Raw genomic sequence first — 27,367 nt, forward strand, 5'->3', positions numbered from 1 at the left:
CTGAGGCAAGGAGTTCCACAGACTCATTCTGTGGTACAGCCTGCTTCTGGTGGTACTCAGAATAAGTGGACCATGGAAAGTGGTACAGCGAGTGACAAACGTTGAGAAACGCTGCACTAGCCCACAGAAGCTTATGCCAAAATAAGAGCTTTAAAACTCTGAGACTTCAATCCTTTCTTGCAAACTTACTGGAGAGGAAGCTTTATTGAATCCAGTGGAACTTGCTTCTGAATGAAGGTGTTTGTGAGAGTCAGTGGGGGCAGGGTGACCAGATGCTACCTATACCTTTAACTTTTCTAGAGAAGAGGAATTGTGGGCAGGTGCAGCTTTGCAAACCCTTCCATGTTGAGCTGCACCTGCCCACATTCCCTCTTCTCTACAGTGGTTAAAGGTCTAGGCACTCTGTCCTCCTCTGCATCTAGTCACCCTGAGTGGGGTGGTAACGCCTTAACCTGCTCTTAAGCACCCAAAGCACCTTAAAGGTCCCTTAAGCATCAGTGCTATTTTAAGAGGCAGCTTTCCTTTCTCTCTGCAAAGGCCCCACTGCAGTTTCTCCCCCTTCCTGGTGCTGTCAAGCCTTGACACGCAGAGCTCTGTTTACATTCTGCAGGCAGCTCCACGTTGCCCGGTCTCTCTCCCTCCTCATTGGCCAGGGCGCGCGTTCTAGCTCCGCCCAGGGGGTGGAGCTCTATGTGTCAACTTGCCTGTGCCTTGTATGTTGCAATGGGAAGTGAAGCAGTAGCAGCGAAGGAGGTTTCTACAGCGCGCGCCCTCCCCAGGAAAGAGCAGCGCGTGGGAAGGGCAGGAGAGGAATGAATGAATGAATGGGGGCCGGACAGTCAGTTCTATCCACACTTTCTTGGGAGTAAGTCCCAGTGACTCTAAGGGGACTTACTTCTGAGTAGACATACATAGGATTGGGCTGTTAGTTTCCTTACTGGGGGCAGAACTTCCCCACAGGCTCTTTCTGGGGGAGGGGCACAGTAGCGTCCCAGATCTCCCAGTATGCATCCTGGGCTCCTTCTAGTCCACTGCTGGTGGTGCTTGCAGGGCATTAGCAATACCCTTCCAGCCAGGACGTGGTTTCAAGTCTAAGGGTCCCAGGCCTCTCCAACCAACCTGCCAACACAGATGCAGCTACAGTGCAGCCCCCGGTCAGGGAGCCTTCCTCCCCTGACCTTGAGGGGGCTTCCTGCCCCGCACCCCAGCCCAGAAGGCAGCACAGAACCCCTTGGCAGGGCTGCATCAGCACTAGGAAATTGCAGAGGACGGGCTCCCACCCAGCAATGGCTTCTGGTGAAGTGCGTTTGGCGGGACTCGGAGGGGAAGCGGCTGGGCAAGCCTCTTGCGTAATGCAAGGAGGGGGTGGGAGGACAAACCCCACAAAGGGGGCGCGTGCACCTGGAGGGGGGTCCACTGCCTTGCATTTTAACCCATGCACAAATCACCCCCCCAGCACATAAAGCTCCTGTGCCGCGCATTGGGCGCAGTGACTCTCCTGTGGCTGATTTTCTCCCCTCCCCCCTTTAATTCTGTGCAAGAGCAAAAAGAGGGCAACCTGAGGGTGGCCCCTGGGGGTGCGGAAAGACACGGGGCAGCGGCGGCGGCTGGGCGCGCATCGGGGTTCCAGAGGTGGGCGGGAGAAATTGCAGCCCGGGAACTGCAGGACGGTGACGGGAGGGCAGAGCTGGGACCCAGGTGGGCGCATGCGCAGCCCGGGAGCTATATAAAGCCTTGGCGCCGGCGCCAGCTGAGAGCAGTCCAGGTTCGAGCGGCGGGGGAGCTGAGGTGCAGTATTGGAGGGGGTCTGGGGAGGGGTGGGGGTAGTGGCGTTCTGGGGGGCTGCTCCTTGAGCCTGTGGGGCGAGGGCTGCAGGAGGGTGTGCTGTGTGTGGGTAGGGGTGGTGGTAGTGGGGTGGCCACAGGGAGTCACCCCCTAAGTCCTGAGGGGGGCTTTTGGGGTGGGGGGCTTTTGGGGTGCCTGTGGGATCCGTGGCGGGCTGGGGGTGCCGCAGCGCCCTCGGCTCCTCTGGGGAAAGCAGGGAGGAGGAGGAGGAAGGCGGGATGCCCGCCCTCCAGCTCGCCTGCTGGGTTTTGGAGGGAGAATGAGGCGGGCAGGGGGGAATAGTGGGTATCCCCACCCCATCCGCTCCTGAGGGGCCTCTGTGGGGCTGCTGGGGGATGTCGAGGCTGGAAAGAGGGGGTGTCTCGTCTCCTATGGGTGGGGGTCGCCCCTGATCTTGGTTTCCTCCTTCCCTTATTACAGAGGGAGTCCTGGACACCCTGAGGGGCTGGGGGGGTCTGACGGGGGGTCACCTGTCCTCTAGCCTGGGGGTGGGTGTGTGGATGGGTGCCCCCCAGACCTGTACCTCTGGCCTGTGCTGGGGGCCCCTGATCCGATGGGCCTGCCCTGGCTGGGTGTGAGTGAGAGGGTTTTGGAGGGAGAGAGCCTGGTGCAAAGGGGGTGGGGAGCCCGCCTGGCAGTGCTTCCTAGCCAGTCGCAGACTTTACCCCCATCCCATCAAATTGGGGGCGTGTGGAGGAAAAAATAGGGGGCAAGCGCAAATGAGGTTCCCCTGCTCTTGTGGCGGGGAGGACGGGAAGGCGGGAGAGGAGGAGGAGGAGGAGGAGGAGGAGGGCAGCCTGGCTAGGAAGCGCCCTCCATCCATCTGTCCAGAAGGGTCGCCCCACTTCAGAAGCTGGTGGTGGGATGTGGGTGCTGGGGGGTTTCTGGGCTTAACCTCGTCGGAGGCAGCTGGGATCATGCAAGGGGGGGTGCCCCCCACTCTCGCCTTTGCTTCCTCCTCGTGCCCCTCATTGCACCCATATATCAGGGGCTGTCTTTTCAGGATGTACATAAATTGAGGCGGGAAATAGGTGCTATTGGGGGGTGAGTATTTTTTTGGGGGTGGTGGTGTTAAGTTATTTCTTGGCTTTGCCCAGTTGGAGGAAGCTGGCTTCATGCCAGGGGGGGTGGAAGTGTCCCACTCAATTCCCCCCTCTCTTTGCACCCATATATCTTTTCAGAATGTATATAAATCCAGGCGGGAAATAGGTGCATTTTTTGGGGGGGGGGAGTGTTTTATGGGGGTGCTTGAAGAACTTCCTTTCCCCCCTTTAAATCTCTCCTGATCGCTCCCCTTCCCCCCTTTTTGGGGGGTTCCAAACTTTTGGCAGGGTAGCTTCCCAGGGCGTTGCGTGGAGGTTGGCGGCAATCGGGGAGGACACCCAGTCCAGCCTGCTGTTGCCGCCTCCTCCACTTACCCGCTTTCTGTAAATTGGCGCGGGGAAGAAGAGCCGCGCATAGCGGCGCGGGGCGGGGGGAGGTTTGTTCTAGGGCTTCCCCTGGCTTGCTACAGGGGGGTCGAACAAATTATAAGCCCCTGGCAGAAAGGGGGGGTCCAGAACTCTTTGATTTGGGAGAAGCCTGAGAAACTGCATTTGATGGGTTCTTGCAAAGAGATTAATTACAAGTATATTCTTGGTGGGGGTATCAGAATCAGTTTGTACACATGATTGGTGCCCATAAAATACTTGTATTCAATGTATCTTTATAGAGTGATCTCCTACTCCTAAGATTCCTATTAATGCTGGGAAGGGCGACCATCATTCTTGGTTACTGTACCAGACACAGCACAGTCACCAACACTAGTGAGTTAATGGGGGTGCAGAACTTCAGCAGTGCAAATAAGGGGGTGTATGCTTAAAGCACAGTTTTCTGAGAAAGGATGCTTGGAATAAGGCACTAAAATGCTGAACAAAATAGCCGCTGCCGAAATAGGTTGGGGAAGCAACTGATGAAGTACTAAAAGACTGAACCTGAAATTGAAGAGGGATGGTGAATATGTACAAGTGGCTGAACCTGTAATTGACCAGGGTGTATCTGGGATGGCTGGCTGTTCTTTTGTGAGCTGCCAGGAGGGATGTACAGTATACACAGTGGAGCTTAATTAGGGGATTGGGGAGAGTTGAAAGCCCCTCAGCATGCTGTTCAGTACTTTTCAGGGGCTGGAACATGACTTAAGGTGAGCAGTTTGCCCAGCTGCCACCTTATTCAAGCACAGATATATTGAGATGCAACAGGTGTCTGTGGCTGTCTACGTGGTGTGTTTGGGTTATCTGCAACAGTAACTGAAAGAATATGACACACACTTAGTGTTAAATAATTTGTGTATATTTTGTGAACATATGATCTTGTTTCATTTTCAGGCAAATATCTGGAATATTAATAAGATGTCAAGGCGCAGGTAATGTTACTTTTTATCATGAGCTATAACGTATATTAATTTTTTGTTTGATACAGAATAGCAATAACTGATCCCCCTTATTTAAATTGCTACCAAGCGTGTATGTAGCAATGCAGTCTGTTGCTGTCTTGACGGAAAATGTCTTTACTCTTCTACAGTAGTCGTTTGCAAGCTAAAGTGCACCAGCCTTGTCAGGATACATCTCCGCAAGAATTGCATATTACTGAGTGTCTTCAGAGCAGGAAAAGAAAAGCAATGCAGGTGAGTAGGGATTTAAATAGTCTCAAGAGCTGGCTGTAGGATTGCAGCTAAGAACATGAGCTGGGATAGTGTAGTTAAAATCTTGACTAAATCACAAATTCACTGGGTTACCTACAATAAGCTGCCACCAGATAAATTTACAAATAGTAAATTACTCCGCCTCCCCTGCACACTTGTAATAGAACAACTGCATACCACTTGTAAGATAACTAACAAGGTGTGTGATGGTGGTCATCCCTGCCCCATATCCTTTTGATTATAGAAGGGTTTTTTTATAAACTATAGCAGATATTACCACTACTGTACTAGTGCTGAGTTGTATAGATGTTGTCAGGAGTTAATAAATTGCTTCCAAAAATTAATACTTTGGAAAGTTGTTAATGGGAGCTGGGCAATGGGGTGAAGAGATTGCTGCTTTGCAGTAGTTGTTATGCGTATCTTTTTCCTTTACAAAGGACACCAAGAGAAAAGAAGAGAACACAAGGCATCAGTATGAAATCAAGGTATGCCAGTTTGGCTGTTCTTTAGAATGCTGGATAGCTTCAATACAAGCTCTGTTCAGATGTGCACATATGGTTAACACTGATGTGTCCCTTCGCTTGTCTTTGGGAAAGCTGCATTGTTTTTTTAAAACTATACTGTATAAGTAAGGAAATGCAACATTCTAAACACCACAAAGAATGTCTTGTTTAATCGTGTATGTTGTATATGGAAAAGCAGCAAGCTACTTGCAGTATAGCATTATCTGATAGCGTACTATGTAGACTGAGTACAGTTGCATTGTTAAGTCTGTTATACTAAATGGGACTGTAGTCTGCAAAACCTTTTGCCAGAAGTTCCCAAACTTACCTGGATCATGATAACCCTGCAGCCTCTTCTTCCTGGCTCAGCCAGGTGATGCCATCTTGGATCTTGCAAGATCCAAGTTGCTGGCACTTGGGAGAACAGGTAAAAGGGGCCACTGGAAACATCCCATGGTGCTCCTGTGAGTGTGCTGCAACACCCTAAGGTGCTGCAATACTCACTTTGGGAACCCCTGCCTTATAATTCCTTAGCCTTTAAGGTGCTACAACATTCTGTTCTTGCTGCAACAGATGAATATGGCTACCCTTCTGGAATTGGCATATTTTACCAAATTCCTTTCAAGTTGTCAGAATGTCGTTTCAAAGGGCCAGTAATAACACAGGCCAACACACATTTTGCTTCCTTAAACGTTACACCAATTCCTGGGTCATTGCTTGACCATTGCTTGAACACCAATGGTTCAAGCAGCTTCCTCATGAGGCAGCCTACACCATGGCTTCCTCATGAGGAAGCTGCTTGAACCGTTCACTAATGAGGCTATACTATATCTCCCAAACTAGATGTGATAGGGCAAAACGGATGCCATTTTTGGAATCAGCACCCTAAATTCATATCAAACCACCATAAAGTTTGGGAAAAACTTTTCTGACCCTCAGTTCTGTAGGCCTGTGTAATCTGATCCAGGAGCACTTTGGTCAGCTAATGGACTAACTTGTTACCCATGACTGGGAGAGACCTTGCTGCTCATGAAGGCAATAGTGCATGTTTGCAGAAACTTACGTTTAGCATTTCATTTTGTAGAGCTGTTGGCCGTCCTCAATATCTGGCGGTATCTCCCCTTGCATCATAATAGAAACGCCTCACAAAGAAACCTCAACCACTGACTTTTCCAGATTCAAAAAATACAGATTCAGAAACCTCTTCATAAATCCATCACCATTGCCTGAACTTAGGTAAGATAACCATAAGTAAAAGCAGTTGTCTGTGCTTTGATATATTAGCAGGGAGAATAGGGTTCTAAAGCCCATGTACCATATTATTCTTGCTTTGTTGTTGTGACAAGGATTTAATTTGATTTAATGGCAATTCAAGTACTAAAGGCAAATGCAGGAAATAATCAGTAAGCGTTTGAGAGTCTTAGTTTGTGCAACCCACCAATCCAGGCCACCACTGCAAACAGCTGTACACCACTGCCCTCCCAAACAGCCCTGGCACAATGGGGAGACCAGAGCGGGGGGGGGGCGCGAGATGTTGAGGTTGGGAAGCAGGTGGTATTGGCAGGAGTGGGAGCACTACTGATATCCTATCCTCCTGTCCAGCCTCATTCCACCTTCCTGGGTTCACTAAGACTTGCACCAGCAATATTGCTGCTGCAGGTCTGAGTAGACCCATCTGGCAGTGAAGGATTACTCCTGGGCAAGGGAACAAATCTTCCTTACCTGTTGGTACTGCCCCCCTCCACAAGATGCAGCATGTGCTTCAGTGACACAGCTGCACTGGTGGCAGGTGGGGGATTATAGATTTGGATTATAATAGCATCTTCCCAAATCTGATTCTCTACACTACATGGGAGATCCATGACTGACTCTCCCATTGTTGACTTAAAAGCAGCTTTGGATCCTTCCTTATTTAGATTGAGGCAGCAGTGCTGGTGGGAGGGAGGCCTTTCCCCAAAAAGGAACTGTATTTACCTATCTAGTCTGGTATAGGAAGGGAGAGAGAAAACAAAGGTTTTGAGGAGTGAATATTTTTTCTTTTAAAGACCAAGTAAACAATGTGAAGATTGACACTCTTTTCCTGGTATAGATTCACAGATCCAATTTATGTACCATTCTTTATGCCTTCTTGTTTTAAACATTGGGAGATCCCGCTGCAGTCTTGTATCATGTATAGTTTTGCTGTATGGCAAAATACACATCATTTTCTTCATCTTATTTAATGAATCCTGGCAGATAAGCCCCATAAAATCAAATAGGCTCTTATCTATTTGCCAGACTGGCAATATTTATATCTTCATTTGGTTCAGTTCTTTCTAGTTTTTTTCTGAATTGAACCATTTGGTCCCTGATCCCACCAACCATGAATTCTTGTCAAGATAACATACTCTGTTCACCTGAGTTAAAATTTGTGTGTGTGGTTTTCTAAATGTAATCTTGCCTTGTATCTAGTTGGGGAAGTTCTAAAGATGTCTGGAGCAACATTCTAAAGAAAGAAAACAAATATTCTCACTGTAAGCATTTTACGTCTCTCCACTTGAACCTGCAACCACATATGAGGTCTATCCTGTTGGACTGGCTTCTAGAGGTGAGTCTTGAAGCATAAAATGCTATATGGGTTATAGAATTAATTAATTTTAATTAACAGTATTTATATACCGCTTTTCAACTGAACGTTCACAAAGCGGTTTACAGAGAAAAATCAAATAACTAAATGGCTCCCTGTCCCAAAAGGGCTCACAATCTAAAAAGATGCCAAGGAATACCAGCAGACAGCCACTAGAACAGACAGTGCTGGGGTGAGGTGGGCCAGTTACTCTCCCCCTGCTAAAAAAAGTGGGTTATAGAAGTGGGTTATAGAAGACGGTATACTGAAATAACAGGTCCTATCCAAAATCAAACTGGTGTCTCTTTAACTTTAACCACCATGTGGATTTTATAATTGCATTTTTAATGATGGCCCTAGTTCTAAAATAAAGGAAGACTTTGATATCCCTTTATCAGGGGACCTAATCCTATCCAATTTTACAGTGCTGGTGCAGCCATATCAGTGGGGTGCATACTGCATCCTGTGGTGTGGATGCAGTCACAGAGGCCTCCTTAAGGTATGGGAACATTTGTTTCGTTACCTCAGGGCTGCCCTGGTGCTGTTAAGTTGGATGGGATTGGGCCCCGGTTTGCCAGTAGGAGAAAGAATTCAGGTTGAAATCCAAAGCCCATTTGCTTGGAACAAAGTTCCACTGACTGAAGGAGGTCACATTCAAGTAGACAATGTTTAGGAGTGTATTGTTCAATATTTATAATACAGTAGAGTAACCTCAAGGATCATATTTACACTGGATTATTCATAGGATCAGTATACTGGCATTTTCAAATTTTAAGGATTTCTTGGACTTTGTCAGTAGAAATGAGAGGCAGTGCCATAATTTCATCTAAATGTAACTATCAGTATACATTCAGAAATTGTATTCGGTTTTCTAGAATATTATCTGTAGAGAAAGTGACTATGAATTTAAAAGGGTTCATTCTGTTGTAGGTATGTGAAGTATACACGCTTCATAGAGAAACTTTCTACTTGGCACAAGACTTCTTTGATCGATTCATGTTGACTCAAAAGAACATAAATAAAACAATGCTTCAGCTCATAGGAATTACAACTTTATTCATTGCTTCCAAGCTAGAGGTAAGCAGCTATATGTGGCCACAACTTGGTCACAAGTACCCCTGTGCCAAGATTACCTTGGTCATCTTATCAGTACAGGGGTCTAAAAGCATCTGATCTCTTCAGTCCATAAAATTGAGCTAGCGATTGTGTACTGCAGGGGTGGACAAACATTTTGGCAGGAGGGCCACATCTCTCTGACACTGTGTTGGAGGCCCGGGGGGGGGGGGAACTTCAAATTTGAATAAATTTACGTAACTGAATGCATTCGAGATGGAACTTATATAAACAAATTTTACTGAGCTTATTTATAATACACATGAAAACTGTAATACAAGCATGTAGAACGATATGAGAACTATGAACTGTTCGCCCCACACCACTTGCACAGTGAAAATGTACAGACCAAGCCCGACACACATGGAGACATAAGTTGTTCAGAGGCAATGGGGGAGGGGTTAAAGTAATGCTCGGGGAAAAACAGAAAACAGGTGGAGACTATAAAAAGGCCTTGCTCTGACTTGTCCCACAGCTTGCATCTGGCGGTTGCGACTGGCAGTTGCGGGACAACGCAGGCTCCCAACAGTCTCTGACAGGTCAGACACTCATTGAAGACTGGGGGCTCCCTGTGGGCTAGACTGGGGGTTCTAGAAGGCCACAAATGACCCCCAGGCAGGGGCTTGTTTTCCCCTGGTCTACTGAATAGGATTGTAGAGTACTTCTGTGCTCTAAACTTTGTCTGGTGTGAAGGCCTAACATTATGTCTCTTCCTTTTTTTAAGGAGATATATGCTCCTAAGCTACAAGAGTTTGCCTATGTTACTGATGGTGCTTGTAGTGAAGATGACATTGTAAGGATGGAGCTCATTATACTAAAGGTAACTACTGTAAATGAAGATGTGCGCCATTGAATTCAGCAAGCTGTGTGTGTTTGAAGAGCACTTGCACTGTTCTAGTTGGGAACAGAACAAATATTGTTAGAAAAACTCAAAATCCCAAATAGTGCCTTATAATTAAGGAGTGCTGTTGTGCAGAGATATCTCCTAAGAAGAGCCCCACTGGATCAGGCCAAAGGCCCATCTAGTCCTGCTTTCTGTATCTCAGTGGCTCACCAAATGCTTCAGAGAGCACATAAGACAGCAAGACACAACCTGTGCCCTGGTGCACCTCCCCTGCACCTGGCAATCTGAGGTAACCTACTCCTAAAATCAAGAGTTTGGACATACCTATCATGACTTGTAACCCGTGATGGACATTTCCTCCAGAAATTTGTTCAATCCCTTTAAAGGCATCTAGGCAAGATGCCATTACCACATCCTGTGACAGGGAGTTTCACAGATTAATTACACACTGGGTAAAGAAATGTTTTCTTTTGTCTGTCCTATCTCTCCCTACACTCAATTTTAGAGGATATCCCCTGGTTCTGTTATGTGAGAGGGAAAAGAGTGTTTTTCTATCCATCCCCAAGGACGAAGGAGTGAATTATTTCAAGCTAGCATTCAAGGAAAGAGTTTGGCTGCTTTAACAGGTAGCCTTAATAGACCCTTACTAGTATACAGTGGACCCTCATCTATGGGTTTGGCACCCACAGATTTGACTCGCCATGGGTGCCAACCCTTCATCTGCAGGGCCTCAGGGACCTCCCAGATATGTCTGGAAGGCATTTTTGGTCACATTGGGGAGGTCCCTGAAGCTCTCCCCACGGATTCCATTATTTGCAGATATCTTACCCCCACAGTTATCAAGGGCTAACTATATTCTAAAGACTCGAGCTGCAATAGAGGTAACATAACTTTAGCTGAATCTACTGATTCTAGTAGGAGTTTTACTCTGGTTATATTTTGAACACATTTTACTTGGTGATTGAAGTGTTTTGAAAGCTGCCTTGGTGTTGAAATGGAAAAGCAGGATATAAATGGCTGTTATAAGAACAGCCCCACTGGATCAGGCCATAGGCCCATCTAGTCCAGCTTCCTGTATCTCACAGCGGCCCACCAAATGCCCCAGGGAGCACACCAGATAACAAGAGACCTCATCATGGTGCCCTCCCTTGCATCTGGCATTCTGACATAGCCCATTTCTAAAATCAGGAGGTTGTGCATACACATCATGGCTTGTACCCCATAATGGATTTTTCCTCCAGAAACTTGTCCAATCCCCTTTTAAAGGCGTCTAGGCTAGACGCCAGCACCACATCCTGTGGCAAGGAGTTCCACAGACCAACCACACGCTGAGTAAAGAAATATTTTCTTTTGTCTGTCCTAATCCGCCCAACACTCAATTTTAGTGGATGTCTCCTGGTTCTGGTATTATGTGAGAGTGTAATAAGCATCTCCCTATCCACTCTGTCCATCCCCTGCATAATTTTGTATGTCTCAATCATGTCCCCCCTCAGGCGTCTCTTTTCTAGGCTGAAGAGGCCCAAAACGCCGTAGCCTTTCCTCATAAGGAAGGTGCCCCAGCCTCGTAATCATCTTAGTCGCTCTCTTTTGCACCTTTTCCGTTTCCACTATGTCTTTTTTGAGATGCGGCGACCAGAACTGGACACAATACTCCAGGTGTGGCCTTACCATCGATTTGTACAACGGCATTATAATACTAGCCGTTTTGTTCTCAATACCCTTCCTAATGATCCCAAGCATAGAATTGGCCTTCTTCACTGCTGCCTCACATTGGGTCGACACTTTCATCGACCTGTCCACCACCACCCCAAGATCTCTCTCCTGATCTGTCGCAGACAGCTCAGAACCCATCAGCCTGTATGTAAAGTTTTGATTTTTTGCTCCAATGTGCATGACTTTATTGACATTGAAGCACATCTGCCATTTTGCTGCCCATTCTGCCAGTCTGGAGAGATCCTTCTGGAACTCCTCACAATCACTTTTGGTCTTCACCACTCGGAAAAGTTTGGTGTCGTCTGCAAACTTAGCCACTTCACTGCTCAACCCTGTCTCCAGGTCATTTATGAAGAGGTTGAAAAGCACCGGTCCCAGGACAGATCCTTGGGGCACACTGCTTTCACCTCTCTCCATTGTGAAAATTGCCCATTGACACCCACTCTCTGCTTCCTGGCCTCCAACCAGTTCTCAATCCACGAGAGGACCTGTCCTCTAATTCCCTGACTGTGGAGTTTTTTCAGTAGCCTTTGGTGAGGGACCGTGTCAAACGCCTTCTGAAAGTCCAGATATATAATGTCCATGGGTTCTCCCGCATCCACATGCCTGTTGACCTTTTCAAAGAATTCTATAAGGTTCGTGAGGCAAGACTTACCCTTACAGAAGCCATGCTGACTCTCCCTCAGCAAGGCCTGTTCATCTATGTGTTTTGAGATCCTATCTTTGATGAGGCATTCCACCATCTTACCCGGTATGGATGTTAGGCTGACTGGCCTATAGTTTCCCAGGTCCCCCCTCTTTCCCTTTTTAAAAATAGGCGTGACATTTGCTATGCTCCAATCTTCTGGCACCATGGCCGTTTTGAGGGACAAGTTGCATATCTTAGTCAAGAGATCTGCAACTTCATTCTTCAATTCCTTAATAACATTATAAATGATGGGACAAGTTGTGGCTTATGAGGCTACTTGCACGGATTTACTAGGTGTTGGATGACTAGGTGACTGATACTTTTCAGACCACATCACTATGGAATCCATATCACTGTGGATATGGAATAGGACCACATCCCTGAGAGGGGTTATTCCAATATTTGTTTATTCAGCGGGGGGTTTGCATATGTTGGAAGGCACCTTATTTTGTGAATGGAAATGGGGAATAAATGGACTTCTGTGCCTGCCACTTCAGATTGCATGTGGAGGCTCATGGTTTGAATGACCCACCACAGGGGAATGGGGAGAAACCCTTTCACACAGAAGACTGGCTTAACTGGGAGCCAGCTAGGCAAAAATCCTTTTCTCTGACATGCCAGTGATAGTACAAAAGGGTTTCTTTCCTTACCTGCTATCTTAAAAATGAACTGTTACTCATTTGAGACTGCACAACTATGGCCTAATTCTTAAGGCTCAAATATAATGTAGTACAATAGCTGTACTATTGCATGTGTCTGTATTTAAAATTTTTTGTTAAATGTAAACCTACAGGCTTTAAAATGGGAGCTGTGCCCAGTAACGATAGTCTCTTGGCTTAATCTTTATCTCCAAGTGGATGCTTTGAAAGATGATCCAAAGGTGCTGCTACCTCAATATTCTCAGGAAAAATTTATCCAAATAGCCCAGGTGAGTTATCATCCGAGTGAGCATAGACACTCTAGAGCATACACTTAAAACTCCTTGGCACTGATGCCTGTTAGGAAGGCTGCTTGATTGTCTGAATACCAGGAGTGTGACCTTGGGATGCAGTGAAAGAAACCATGTGCTGGAAACATCTGACCCTCTTGATCATAGTTGAATGTTGGTATAGGGAGGGTAGAACTGTCATTGTTTGGTTCAAAGTTCAGTATGTCATTTTACTCTCTCAAGCATATATTCTAGAGCAGTCGTTCCCAAACTTAGTACTGGGACCCACTTCTTAAAACAGCATTCTTTCCGGACCCACCTAGCTTTACAAGACTTAAAAAAAAAATTTCATTTTACCAGCCACTCAAGCCTGTTTTTCTCTTTTACTATGGTGGGGGTGCCCTCTACAGCGTTTGTCTGAGCTCAGTATTAATCTGATAGGGACCATTCTGGTGGTCTTGCATTCCCCTCAGCCTGTCCTTTGAAGTGGGCTGAGGTATGTTCGCCTACTCACAAATGCACCTTCGGGCTAAATATACTTTCCTTGTCAGCTATCAACTTGTCAGTTTCATGACCCTTCAGAAATCAGGTGCCAACCTCCTGGTGGGTCATGACCCAGTTTGGGAACCACTGTTCTAGAGTACAAATTACTGGGTACTGTGTGCATACATAACTTAAGCCATCTCTGCCCACAATATTGCATATATGTAATCGGGATCAGATGTATACACCTGTGGGCTGGACAGAAATTGGTTAAATATGCTTCCCCCCCCCTTCAAGATGCTTGCAAGCTGAACCCAATTTGCCTGGTTTTAGTGGATGTCTCATTTGCATTCAAAGCAGTCTTCAGTCACAGAATTAAAAGGATGATAATCTCAGCCCACTAGGTTCTTTAGTATGCAATCAATTTTCAAGGCAAAGGTATTTGTTTATATTTAAAAAAAAATTATACCACTTTCCTGGTGCTCAAAAGAGTACAATATAGAATACAAAAATCATTAATCAAAAGCAATGCAGGGTCAGACTGGGGCAACTGTCATCCCTCACACTGAGGAGACAAATGGTTTCAACAGACCCTACCTCCAACTGGCACAAGGGGGAGGGGCTTCCCTTACTTTAAGGAATGCCAATAAGTGAAGTATCCCAGTGCTATGCTGTAGTGTGTAGGACTTTAAAAGTTGTTACCAATACCTTGAATTGAGCTCAGACTGAAATTGGCAGCCAGTGTAGCTGTTGGAGCAATGGCATGGCAGAAACAGCTTGTCCTGGGTTACCAGCTGGGCTGCTGCATCCTGCAGCTTCCACACCATCTTCAGTGGTAGCCCCATGTAGGGTGCATTACATTAGTCTAGACAAGATGTCACTAGAGCATGCAGCACCATAGCCAGATCCAACTAATTTGGATATAGTCTTGGCTATATCAGCTAAAGCTGGGCAAAAGCCTTCCTTCTTCCCCCCTTCCTCCCAACTACAGATGCCAGTGGGCCATCCAAAGACAGCTGTGGATCCAGAAGGACTTCCAGGCTGCAAACTTGCTCCTTCAGAGGGAGTGCTGTCCCATCTAGAGGAAGTTATAGATCTAGTTACCTGCATAGGAGAACCTCTATCTTGTCTGGATTTAATTTCCTGCATATTAGCCCTCGTCTAAGTCTCAACTGCCTCAGGCAGTGTCCCAGCACTTTGACCACCCACCTTTGAAGGCTGGTGGAAAAGAGAGACAGCTGGGTGTTGTCTGCATCTTGGTGACTCCCAAATCCCCAGATAACCTCCATTTAGATCAGTGGTTCTCAAACTTTTTGCACCGGGACCCACTTTTAAGAATGAGAATCTGTCAGGACCCACAGCAAGTGATATCATGGCTAGAAGTGACATCAAGTAGGAAAATTTTTAACTATCCTAGAAAACTGTTCCTAGATTTCTGTTTCTAGAAACTGTTCCAGAAAACTAAAATGTATTGCAAATTTTGCTTGCATCACAAAGCAGTGATCAGAGGTATTCCATGTTGCAGTGGTTGGCTTGGTTGGAATAGGAAGAGTTTTCTAACAAAGTGTGTGTGGCTTTTTTTTTCCCTACAGCTTTTGGATCTCTGTATTCTAGATGTCAATTCTCTGGACTTCCAATATAGGACATTGGCAGCGGCTGCACTCTGGCATTATACCTCAGTAGGAGTAGTTAAAAGAGTTTCAGGTTTGGAAGATCATTGTATTCTTTGTATATTTTTCAAATCTGTCATTGCTCTTAAAACCATGGCAAAAAAGATGATGTGAGGTGTATGGCTGTAATACATGCATGTGTACTGTTAGACATACCATCATTCTGGTACGCATGGCTAGAGTTGGCCTGTAAAAGTGGTATTTGTTGTTTGAGGCTGCCAGAATATCTGGCTGCAGCTTTACAGTTGCATCTATTCCATGTTGCTGCGCTACTGTTCACTTTTACTCTGCCTGTTTTGCCTGGTTACAATCTGTTTGTAATCAAACAAAACAATAAATATATATAATTTAAACAAACATACCAAAAACACAACACTGTCGCCTACCCATTGTCAAGCATCACCCACTACAAAGCAGAATGGAAAAGACAGGTTTTTACATATCTCCTGAAGGAGTGCAAGGGAGGGAGACCAACTGTCCTTATAAGACTGGTGCAATCACTGAGAAAACCCTGGTCTGTGGTCAAGAGCACCCAGAAAAAGGCCTTGGAGGAGGATAACTAGAGTGCATGAGAAGACACATATAGGAGGAGATGATTAAGGTATCCAGGTTCCAAATTATTTAAGGCTTTTTAAAGGTCATAACCAGCAGCTTTAAACTGATCCTGGAAACAAAGCAAAAGCCAATGCAATTCATGAAGACTTGGGGTAATGTGATCCCACTAAACAACCTTGGCTAAAGGTTCAGCTACCAGATCTTGTACCAACAGACTTTTACAATATTGTATTATATTGCCATAGCCCAGCCTGGAGGGTACCATAATGTTGAGAGCTTTACTGTAGTTGAATAGACTATCTCCAGAAAAGGCTGCAACTTTACTTAAGCCTCAAGGAGAACTCTGAATCAAGAGTCTCTCTCAAACTGCAAACCTTTTAAGGGGGACAAACATACTGATGACTTCAAATATCAAATCTCTTAGGCACTTTCAGGCGTAAATAAATGCTAAATGGCAAGTTACAACCTTGCAAAGTTCCCCAAGCCAATGACTAGACTTCCTCTGCTGCCCAAGTTGTTGGGTAGTAATTAACTCTTCATTCAAGTCTGGCTTAACAGTACTAGATTCCAGCAATAAGTCAGTCCTACTTTGGGGACACTACCTTCATCTGGCTTCTTTCTTGTTTAAGCTTTTTGTATCTGACCTGGTTCTCTTACTTTGCAAGTGGCTTTTCTGGTAGAGTCAGAGTTTATTAATTAGCCCTGATCTGGAAAAATGTTAGATGGCATTGGAAGGCCTTTCTAGCTTTGGAACATCTTCAGAAGAAGCTTCAGAAGAAAACTTGGGTTTCTGAATCTAGAAATAAAAAATGGTGATGAAACCATAGTCTTACATTATGCTGACTTTCAACTCCTGGTTGAAAGTGGTTTCAGCTCCTGTCCTATAAACATACTAGGCCTGTGTATCTGGCTGGCAATATTGGGAACTGTATTCTACTCTTGTACCACTTTTCAACTATAGTGGTTCTCAAAGCAGTTCATGATAAAATCAGATTTATAAATGGAAGCTGTTGCCCTCCTAATAGCAGATCTGGAATACAAAGTGCTGCTGACAGTGTAGAACAATGGTGGTATGTGGCTCCTGGTTCTGTGCCACTGAAATGTGGTACCAGAGGGCTACTGGTCTGCCTTAAATGGTGGCTGTAAGGGTTAATAGGCTAACATGGGCAAATTACTTAAAGTAGCCAAAGACCTATATGAATTATCATAGTTAATTAGGGTTTTGTTTTTGTTTTTAGGCTTGGATTGGGACAGTATTTCAGAATGTGTAGAATGGATGGAACCGTTTGTCAAGGTGGCCAAAAAATCCCCAGTGAAATTGAAGAATTTTAAGAAGATTGCAGTAGAAGATAGACATAATATACAAACCCATACAAACTACTTGGACATGCTGGTGAGACTTTTCTTCTGTCTGAACTTCATTTGCATAGAGGTGGTAATATCCCTTAACACATAATACGTAAATGCCATGATTAAAATGGCAAAGTTATGGCAAAATGGTATTCAGAGCAACTGGTAGGCCAAATGTTTACTCTCCTTTCTTGCCTAGCTTCCTCATTTAATTGCTTTAGGTTGGCAGGGAATTTTTTATTTTTAAAAGGGAGTGGGAGGAATGGGAAAGTGGTGGGCCTCACAGCCAGCCTGTTGAGACTTGTAAAGTGAGTAGTAGAAAGGGAGACAGCAGAGTTTGTTTAACTCAGTTATATGAGGTTCTGCCCCCAAGTTTTGCCTTGTTCTCTCCCTGCCCCCTCCTCACTCCCATGTTAAAATAATTGCATAGCATTTATATTTAAACTGGCTCTTGATATTGACTACAAAAAAAAAATTAACTCTTAAACTGCATATGTGGTCTTGTGTTTTTTCCAGTTTGTTGGCTACAGTGCTACTTGATGTGCTTGTGTTGGGGTGGGGAACTAAGTCCAGTCACAGACGTATTTTAACTAGTAATACAGTTGCATTCAGGTCAAACAAATCAAGATGTTTACTGTGTGCTTAGCAATGGCATTGCTTTTCTTGTAGATAATAACTGAAGTGAAACAGGGTGACATAAAAGCCCATCCTAATCCAGCTGCCCTTTATAAAAGGGATGCACAGTTACTAAGTACACAGCTCCAAAAAGGGACAGCAGAAAATGACCACATTTAAGGCCAAAACTAGAGAAGATGTATGCTGTGAATATCCTTCTCTAGGTTTGGCCTTAAACTAAAATCAATGAATTGAAAGAGAAAATTGTTTGAAATGTCACTTGCTGGAGTTGAGTTACATCAGGGTAGCTTGAAGCCAAGCTTCTGTTAGTGCCAGAACCTGCACCCCTTCTTCTTAGAACTCCCAGATATTCAGCAAGTTCTTCCCCCCATTAGCATAGGGCTTGCCAAGCTACTCCCTGTGGGTTAGATCTGGCATTTGGCGAAAGCCCTCACATCCATGAGCAGTGCTTACTGTTCAACTGCGCTGCCACTGTTCACCCAATGCGCATAGGAATATTCCCTAACAGGAGAGCTAATTAAGGACCCAGTTCAGTGGATATAGATTAAGAAAACTAAGCATGAAATGAGACTGGGAAACAAAAAGACAAAGCACTGGTAGAATCCAGGCTGATCTTTATCATGTCCAAGTTGTCTTCTGCTACTTCCCTTGCTGCCCTTGGACAAATTGTTAGCATTTTGAGGGTGAAGGTTGATCTTAATAGTGTGTAATAATTTTAATTTGAAGGGGATATACAGAGGGAGAACTGTTCTCCTGTACTGTGCCAGCAAGTTATGTATTTTGACTGAGGCCATGTACAGATCAATGCATACTTTCAAAAGTCTGAGTAAATTATCCATGGTTGTCAAACAAAAGGCCCACAGGCCAAATGCAACCCCTGGAGGCAATTTATCTGGCTCCTGTAATAATTGGGCTATCAGATCTTGACAATATGGACACAATTTTTCTTCTTGCATAGAAACTCATTAGCTGCAAAGTTCTTCCGGTCATCTGCTTAATGTCACTGCTTGCTATCAATAGACATCATGAATGCTAACTTCAGCCCTCTATGAAATGTTTGACACCACTGCTCTAGACTTTCTCATACTCAGCTGAAATATCTTTGAGCAGCAGATACTAAGGTCAAGCATGCTTATGCCCCAGCTTGGAAACAGAAAGCTGGACTAAATAGGGGTAGTGGTACAACAGCAAGTAGCAATGAACTTTTTTCTTTTGGTTCAATAGCTTTTTGTTTGTTTACTTAAATAGGATGAAGTTCACTATGAAGTAACTGTTGCAATACCAGGTCAGCTATCACCGGTGTCTACAGGAGGAATCATTACTCCCCCAAAGAGCTCTGAAAAGCAGTGAAACTTGCCAAGTTCAAGAACTGTATCTTAAGACCTCTGTAGAAACTAAACGTTATACTTGACAAGCAACCAGGAAGACTATCAGATATAACAGAATGAAGCTTAAATGCAGTACTGTTGACCCCACTGCAGGACAGATGAGCAGTTAAGAGTTCAGCTATGGATTTTTTACCTCTTACTGGTCTTAAGTAATTTCACTTCTGACTGCAGCAGAGTGTCAGTGACTTAACTATGTGTACTTAACAGAATCCTTGCATGCCAACTGCCTAAAACACACGCCAGTCTTAAGGAGAACAAGATGAACTTTCTTCTGACCTGTGGTGAACATACTCTTAATGTGTACAGGCTGAAGCCACACACTCAGTGGGATTTTGGCCTGGAGAGCAGTACAGCCCCAATATAATCTTTTCATGAAATAAAAAATTAGTAAGCTAGGCTACCTATTCTTATACACTTAACTAGTGTAATTCATGTAATGGGAAAGAGTTAGCTTACTATAGCTTTAAAAGCTTAAATTAGGGGCTGGAGACATTACCGTAAGCTTATTTATTTCATAACATGTCCCTCTTCCTACATCAGGGGGTGATAATCTGTTGCTCAAGTAACTTAACTGAAAAAAGCACCTTTTACTGTGAGCAGCTACCTTGAGTCACATTCTACCTCTCTCCTCATGAGGTGCTATGCTATCTTCTAAGCAATAACAAGCTGTTGCAATGCAAGGGGAAAAATTAGCAGACTAGAGTAGATGAATGTTGTAGGGATGACAGTTTACACACTAGGGACAGTAACACTGCCCATGATAGTTTATTGTTGCTCTACACTCTGGTCTGCATCTTTTATTTGACATGCATTAGAGAAACTAGAATACTGTTGTATAGCTTTGTAAAAAGGATGGATTAATTTTCTTTAAAAAAAGGAAAATACCACACAGTATGTTTAATATGTATTATATAAAAAGTCTTGAGTTAAAGTGGTGCAATATCTCTTTATCCCACTCTATTAGCAGGACTCTAAAAGTAAAGTTTTGCCATTGCTTGAAGAAACTTCTTTTTCCGTCGTTGAGCAGCAAGCTGTAATACTTCTTCTGGATTGCTGGCATTCAACTCAGTTCGGCCAATAGCTTTAATCTAAGTATACAAACATCAACAGGAGGTCACTTCAGAAAGCAAGCATCTTCTGAGATTCCCATTAAAATGCTTATGATGGACAAAAGTGGTGGGAGAAACTTTGGCAGAACTGTAACTTACTGCTATTTGTCTTTTGTCTGTCTCTCCTTGCTTATGATGAAGATCTGCAATATCATTAAGGAAATCTAGACAAGGTGCAAAGTCTGATATGTTTTAGTGACAGGCAGCCCAATTCTATGCTGTATCAACTAGGAGTAAAAGGATTTTTTCCCCTCTGCTGCACACAGTATCCACCCTAATGGGGCTACTTGGATCTGTACCAGCAGTTTTGCTGGTGCAAATCCTAGCAGCCCAGTGTAAGGCTGGCCTGCCTGGGAGGGGGCATTAGGATCTGGCCTAGGTCATCCAGGCTGGGTCCAGTCTGCCCATACAAACTCACTCTTTGCCAGTGTGGCTCAGACCTAGGGAGGATGGCTCACAAGGATATGCAAACATGCCTTATGGCATATTTACAACACACCTGGGGCAGCACAAGGCACTTCTGCAAGCCAAAGCCCAATCTTAAACTGTGCCCCAAGACCTCAAGTATGCAGTCCCCATAGGTCTGTATTCAAACTATGCCTAATGTTAGCAGAAAAGTATTTCTGCAAGGTACCCCCCCCCACACACACTTCCCTTTCTCCATCCCATCTTATAGTGTTTTGGGAGATGTTTTGCCCCTTATGAGGGAAAAGGCTCATTATGTATACAGAACTTTATACTAGTTTGGCTACAACCCAGTATTCAGCCCCTTTATCACTGAAATGTGTTTTGCCACATTCTAATTTATACCAAATTGATACATAAGTATCATTTCATCCAATATAGTGGTAATCAGTGGGCCTACTGGGAGAAACTTGCTTCCGCTTTTATTCACCCATTTCTTTTTAGCAGAATTTCTCATGGTACTTCTAAGTGGTGAGGAGGCTAGGTTGTTCTCGGTCTACTGCTACATAGCTGCTATACTTTTTATACACCACTGTATGTGAAAATAAATGACTTGAACTCCTGCCAGGTTCAACCAATTCAGGGTTTTTATAAAAAGGATACATGTCAAGTATTCCAAGATGGTAATATCCCAGATATAGTCATAATAAGAGTCCATAGCGTCATGGCTGAAAAACAATAAAAATTCTGTGGCCTCCAACAAGTTCAAAGCTTAAGTGAGTGAGAAGGATAGATAACTGGCTATATAGTTAGAGATGGGTTTTTTTTGGCAATAACAAGAACACAACACTGCTTTCTGCATTTCTCATTTTTGTAAAACCCAAAAGTCTGTTAAAAAAATAGTTCTCCAACACCTCTAGAGGCACATGGCAGTATCTGCTGACACTATACCACCTACCTAGTTTACTTTTAAAGTGATTATAATTTATAAAAATGTGCCCTTGGAATGAAAACATAACATTGCTTTCTGCACTTCTCATTTTTGTCAAAAAGTGAAATCTGTGAAAAAATAACACAAAAACACACTTTTAGCTATAATCCTTCTCTTTTCCACCCTGTGGCAGCCAATCAGCAAGTGCTGCTACTATCAAGGACAGGAGGGGAAAGTGACATGACAAGAACACACTCAATTTTGCAAGGCAGTAAACAGGACTGCCATAATAGAGAGTCAGTGGATGACTGAAGAGCAGGGTAGGGGCAGGGGCGGACAGGATGAAAGGAACTAGGACAAAGTAACCGCTCCAAAATCAAATTCAAGCAGAACTTGCATCTAGGACCCAAAACCCTGGCTACTCTTCAAACTGTTCAACACTGAGCCTTAAAACAATGGCAGCTCCAGCACTGCCACAACCTGCTTTCTAGGTCCTACCTTGTTGAGGACCTCCATTTTCGTTAACATTACACAGTATATGAAAATGAAAAATTCTGTTTACCTGTTTTGCTCCTGAAGTGCCTTAAATGCAGTTTTATAATCTACTTCTCGAAGAAACTGGCATAAAATTGCCACCTAGAGAAAGGAAAAGATTTGACACTACACAACTATGCCACTTCCTACCACTTCAGAAATTTCAGACAATAGTTTTACACTGTAGGGGAAGGTTATATAAACCTGCTTTTAAAGCACATGAATTCTGACAAATTTGGTTGCATTTTTCAGATCTGCATATATAGAACTGCATTTTTCAGTTCAATAGATTGGAGAGGGAGCTATAAATAAAAATCTTACCTGTGTATGGCAGTTAAGTAGAGAACAACATTTTATCATTCGTTTTATCACCTAGAGCAAGAAAAATATACTGTTTTAAGCAAAGCTTAATGTGCCTACATCATACAGGTGTGTGCCACTTAACAGGGATATATTCCCAATTTACTTTCTTTGTTGTGTAAACACTCCCTGCCAGACACTAGCTGGTCGCACAGGCTGCTGGAGATAGACTGACTCTTCTTTCCATCAAGAGCCTCTCTGTTGTGTAAACAGACACACTGTTATGGGAGACCTAACTGCCTCTTTGTTGTGCTTTGACCACTGCTGTATATGTGATCTGTCATTAAGCAAATGGTTGTTAGTTCACACGTGTGTACTAGGGTACAAGTCACACCTTCTAAATTATACTAGTCTGCTATTTTATTATTTCTGTTTCGACCAGAAAGGTAACATAAATATCGAACTGCTAGAGGCAAATCCAATCACCACAGAATGGAACTTCTAGTATGTCTAAAAGCAGATAAGCCACTGTGGAGTTGAGTTATCTGATGTGTTGATCAGCTACTGGTACAGGTATTGTTACTGGAGTTAAAAGGCTATTTAAAGATGTGCATTCTGTGCCATTTATTTAGGACCATATAAGGACCATTTATTTCTCAAGCCAACCAGGAATAGAAATCAAGTCACTTAGTCACAATCAAAAATCAGAGACAACACCACAACTAACCTGATCAGTGTATACATCAGGTGGTACCATCTTAGTAAAGAAATCAGAGCACACAGCTCCAGCCTGAAGGTAGTAGTGAAGAGCAGCAGAGTACTGATTTGTTGCTACATTGGGTGGAAAAAAAAAGCAGTCAATGCTAAGCTTCCTCTAACTGTTTACCAAGTTTGATTTCTATTCTTATCCACTGCAAGCTCATTTGAATGGGAAGAAGAATTTGTGTGTGTGGGTGGGGGGGGGTGATGTGACAGAAAAATAAAATTAGACTAGACTTCAAGACATCCTTGCGATAATCCATAAACCACAAACAGGGAAATGCTTTGGTCCCTGACCTTAACCACCCACACTTGAGGTATAACTCTGGCATGCAGCAACCAGCATATGAATGAAAACTCGGTGTAGTCGCTGAAATTCACTGCACTGAAATCTGCTACTGGATGCTTTTTGAAAATAAGAACAGAAGCCAATGGTACAATGGTGGAGAAAGCAAACCATTTGAACTGAAAAGAAAATTGACAAGGGGGATAGGATAGGAGCACTGTAGTGATTTTTGATACAGATATAACATAAGCCTAAAATATAGAAATGGAAATAGGACCACAGGGTTTGAAGACGTAGTTGTAAATGAAAGGTGCAGTGTCCACTCACTCATGATTCCAAACATTCTTTCTATAGCAATCTCAAAAACCACTGTACTGCTTCACTACAGTTTCTCTTATCTTCTTAATAAGAGTAGATTTGAAGACAACCAGCAACACAAAGGTTCTTAGAAAAGGTTCATACTTACCAAAATAAATATCTGCCTGAATTATTAACCAGAAGTGATTGTTGGAATTTATAGTCAGTGCATAACTGACCAGCTCTTTGATAGTAACAGCTACAGCTTCAAAATCCACTGATTGCAAGCTAAAGAGATAGGATTTTAGTAACATTAGCCACTATTTTTAAATATGCTAACAAAGTAAAGTCATGTTAGGAGAGTGATCTTCAAGAGGCAAGCACACTACAGCGGGGATTTGTGCCTGCTGTCGCCAGTGCAATCTGCAGAACACCTAGAATGGTCTAGCTAAGCTTTCTGCTCATTCAGAATACTCCAGCAGACTACACCAGCTCCTGCAGTTCCTCATCAATATCAGTCAGGATTATGGCACTCTCCCCCCCCCCCAATTGTTCAGAATGTACTACACTAGTGTTCTTCAACCTGTGAGTTGCAACCCCAATGGGGTCACAAAGCCTCATTTTGGGAGGGAGTCACAGGATTCAACCCAATTATAAAGACTGAGTTCTTGATATAATCCTGCACAATCTCTACTCACTATCTTGCCCTGCAGATCCTCAGGCCAAACCTGCTCGGGCTGCTACCTCACAGGGTTGTAAAGGCACAAGAAGTGGCAGAAACAGGGAGGGTGGTGGAGAGTGGGTGGATTGGGTGGTCCTGGAAAGTGCCTGAAGATACTTAGATACAACTTCTGTTACTTCTCTTATGCAGAAGATGATGAAAAGGATTGTTTGGTGGGTTGAAGAATGAGCGAGTTCTCACATATCCCACCCCCCACACCTGCAGGTACGATACTTTTCAGAGTTAAGAAAACTCAATGCATTAAAATTTAAGTAAGAAAAACACTTGCATTTGCTAAAGATGTGCTAAGGGGAAAGGACAACATCATCCCCGTTTCTGGTTTATGCTTTAAGCAAGGGTCATCATTCAGTCATTCACACTCGTTGCAAAATGGTATCAGAGTAAATCTTCTAGATTTAACAGATGAACACAATCAGATCTCTGATGGTCAACAGAATGGGAAGTCGGCCAGTTGTGAATTATCACTGAACACAGAAGACAGACTTTTATTCCTAAGAATTTAAGCTATAAGAGGTGCTTCTGCAACACAGTTAAAAACAACTAATGCAAAGACAGTCATGACATGAGGGAGTTAGGCTCAGGTAGGCTGCACAAATCTGAAGAAACAAATGTCAGTATTATAGTTGGCACTAGAACAATTAGTAATTTTCTTACTTGGGAATAGATGATGGCCAAATAGCAATATGCTCTGCTGTTATATCATTCACAATGTCTTCCTAAAACAGGAAAATATGAACTGAATTAAAGATAACAAACAACATATTTGACTTTGATATGACAAAAAAAAAGGTTCTACACTAACCCGAACATTATGAAGCTTGACAAACAAGGATAATATTGTCGTCAAAACCAAAGGCTCCTACAAGAACAGTGGAAAAACACAATGTTACATAATGTTTCTTTATCTCAGGAAAATCTCGTTTTTCTAGACAAACTCTCACCATGTATATGCAAACCTTAAATGTTCCCATATCCACAACCCCTTAGGTTGACAAGGGCTTTACTGAAATATACATTCTTATTAACACTCTCACACAGTTAAGGTCCTTTTCAAAAGAGATACTTAGTTCTGCATTTTTCAAGGTTGTAATTCAAAAGCTACTGTGACGACAACAACAAAAAGAGTGACGAGGTACCTTAAAGACTAACAAATTTATTGTGCCACAAGCTTTTATGGGCTAGACCACTTCATCAGGATTTTTGTAGCCTGTCGCTCACAAAACCTTATGCTGCAATAACTGAATTAGCCTCTCATTTTGTTTTTTAATTTAACTGATTTATCTTTAAAGATATACAGAAAGCACTGTTTTTGCTGCTACAGATAAACACAGTCACCCCCTATGGAAATTGACTATAATGTTCACTTGATTTAAAAATGCCTTGCTTTGTATGCCACCTTAATAATAAAAAATAACAAACCAACACCTTATAGAATAAAAGGTCTTCATATAACTTGTGAAAATTCCTTGGACTACAATCCTAAACAAGCTCACTCAGCAGGACTTCCTCCCAATATCACTGGGCTGTCAACAGTCCTCCTGTTAACAGAAGGAAGTTTGTTTCTTTTCAGGGTATTGCATTCCCTGAACAGTTGAATCTATATTATTGGCAGTACAAATGTTTTCCTCAGAATGTAGTTAGCTGTACAGGCTACTTAAAAAAAATTAAATAGTAGCAGATGTGTACTCACAAACATTTAACTCTTCCCACCCTCTGCACCATGTCCCCCATGAAAACTAAGGCAAAATTCACACAGCCACGCAAACACCTGCAAGGGCATTTTCATTGAGAAAATGACACCAGCAGCAGAGAGAGAAGATTTTACTCCCCCTTCCTCTAGTACATAAGTTACTGGTGTTTGCACCACAAGGCAAAAGCCATCCCATTGAGTATACCCAGTTATCTGAGTTGTGACTAATTAGATGATTTGGAACCCCATTCTGACAATCAGAAGACAAAGTGTAGCAGAGTTAAACTATGCAACACCTTCCTTGCATACCTGCAGACACGTTCACAACTCTTTGAAAAAACAGTAAAATGATTTTCTAACACACATCAACCAACAGAAACAAATTCTTAATGTTCTATTCCATTTCAAAATCTTCAGCTCCAAACTTACCCGCAATTTCTTAATAAAAGAGAGTAATTCACTCCTAAATAAGAGAAGACATTTTTAAAGGTATTAATTAGAATGAATTGTGTAAACTTTTTGCGGTCTAGAGGTAGCATGAAGTTCAAGGTTCAAAAACAAAGCTTAACGCAGATCAACTAATACTAAAGACAGCAAACAACACTCCCAGATAGCAGGAGCAATAGGCAGGTGAGGAACTGAAAGTGCTTGTCAACCTGTCAACAAAGAGACAAAGCAGACTTGAGAACCACTGGACTAGCCCTATGTATCGACAGATATGTGGGTGTTGTGCACTATGCAGGAATGATACTGCTTACCCTCTACTCATTTATACCATTTACTGGCCATAAATTGTCACTTTTCTATTTTTTAAGCAGTCATCCTTTCATCCTAATATAATTAGAATTAACCAAGTCTCAGGTGCAGCAACATTGCAGCTACTCTAAGCATATTTAGTGGGTGTTTATTTTAGCTTTACTATAAGTTGTCATATTAAAAAAATCTGTAGCAACTTACCTGTACATGATGCCCAAGGTGGATTCTCTCTGCTTTATTAAACTCACTCTGCCATCATTCCCTCGTTTGTGTTGATTGGATACACTGCAGATTTGTACAACCACCTCCCAGAGGTCTTTAGCTGCCCGTCTACTTTCTTTGGGTCCAGGTAGATCTTTACATGTGGCAGCCAAAAGCTGTCCTAACTAAGAAGACCACCACCAAAAATAAGGAATAGACAGTTTTTAAAAGCTTTCAAGGCAAAATGCTGCTCTCACTCGCTACCCAGCTGTTTAGAACTAGGAAACAAACTTGGCAACTAAATTCAAAGAGCTACTCCATGGTACTTTCAGGGCTTGCACATGCCTATGAGTTGC

At 43.4% G+C, this 27,367-nt stretch overlaps 2 protein-coding genes across 3 annotated transcripts in view; one reads left to right on the forward strand and one right to left on the reverse strand.

Annotated features, from left to right (window-relative positions):
- The first annotated feature begins 4,232 nt into the window (after positions 1–4,232).
- Positions 4,233–19,247, forward strand: CCNE2 (cyclin E2). Its single transcript, XM_066624144.1, has 11 exons — positions 4,233–4,246; positions 4,405–4,507; positions 4,963–5,010; positions 6,113–6,264; positions 7,480–7,615; positions 8,564–8,710; positions 9,471–9,566; positions 12,785–12,919; positions 14,995–15,106; positions 16,866–17,020; positions 18,862–19,247. The coding sequence occupies exons 1-11, from the start codon at positions 4,233–4,235 to the stop codon at positions 18,961–18,963; spliced, it is 1,200 nt and encodes a 399-aa protein (XP_066480241.1). The 3' UTR covers positions 18,964–19,247.
- A 646-nt stretch (positions 19,248–19,893) lies between these two features.
- The window catches only part of INTS8 (integrator complex subunit 8), a 29,617-nt gene continuing 22,143 nt past the window's right edge, over positions 19,894–27,367 (reverse strand). The window contains exons 18-28 of one of the 2 annotated variants that reach the window (XM_066624142.1): positions 27,012–27,196; positions 26,484–26,517; positions 25,167–25,223; positions 25,019–25,080; positions 23,792–23,910; positions 23,008–23,111; positions 22,302–22,352; positions 22,009–22,082; positions 21,179–21,243; positions 20,210–20,253; positions 19,894–20,089 (exon numbers count right to left, since the gene is read on the reverse strand). In XM_066624142.1, coding sequence (XP_066480239.1) covers positions 19,973–20,089; positions 20,210–20,253; positions 21,179–21,243; positions 22,009–22,082; positions 22,302–22,352; positions 23,008–23,111; positions 23,792–23,910; positions 25,019–25,080; positions 25,167–25,223; positions 26,484–26,517; positions 27,012–27,196 — 912 coding nt within the window. In that variant the 3' untranslated portion in view covers positions 19,894–19,972. Of the gene's footprint in view, positions 20,090–20,209; positions 20,254–21,178; positions 21,244–22,008; positions 22,083–22,301; positions 22,353–23,007; positions 23,112–23,791; positions 23,911–25,018; positions 25,081–25,166; positions 25,224–26,483; positions 26,518–27,011; positions 27,197–27,367 lie in introns of those variants that run through there. The other variant, XM_066624143.1, reaches the window with a different exon arrangement.

This window comes from Tiliqua scincoides, chromosome 4 (genome assembly GCF_035046505.1).
Source record: "Tiliqua scincoides isolate rTilSci1 chromosome 4, rTilSci1.hap2, whole genome shotgun sequence".
Lineage (NCBI taxonomy): Eukaryota > Metazoa > Chordata > Lepidosauria > Squamata > Scincidae > Tiliqua > Tiliqua scincoides.

Coding starts and splice junctions, on each gene's coding strand:
- CCNE2 (XM_066624144.1), top strand. Junction 8,711..9,470: donor TCATTGCTTCCAAGCTAGAG/GTAAGCAGCTAT, acceptor CCTTTTTTTAAG/GAGATATATGCTCCTAAGCT. Junction 12,920..14,994: donor AATTTATCCAAATAGCCCAG/GTGAGTTATCAT, acceptor TTTTCCCTACAG/CTTTTGGATCTCTGTATTCT.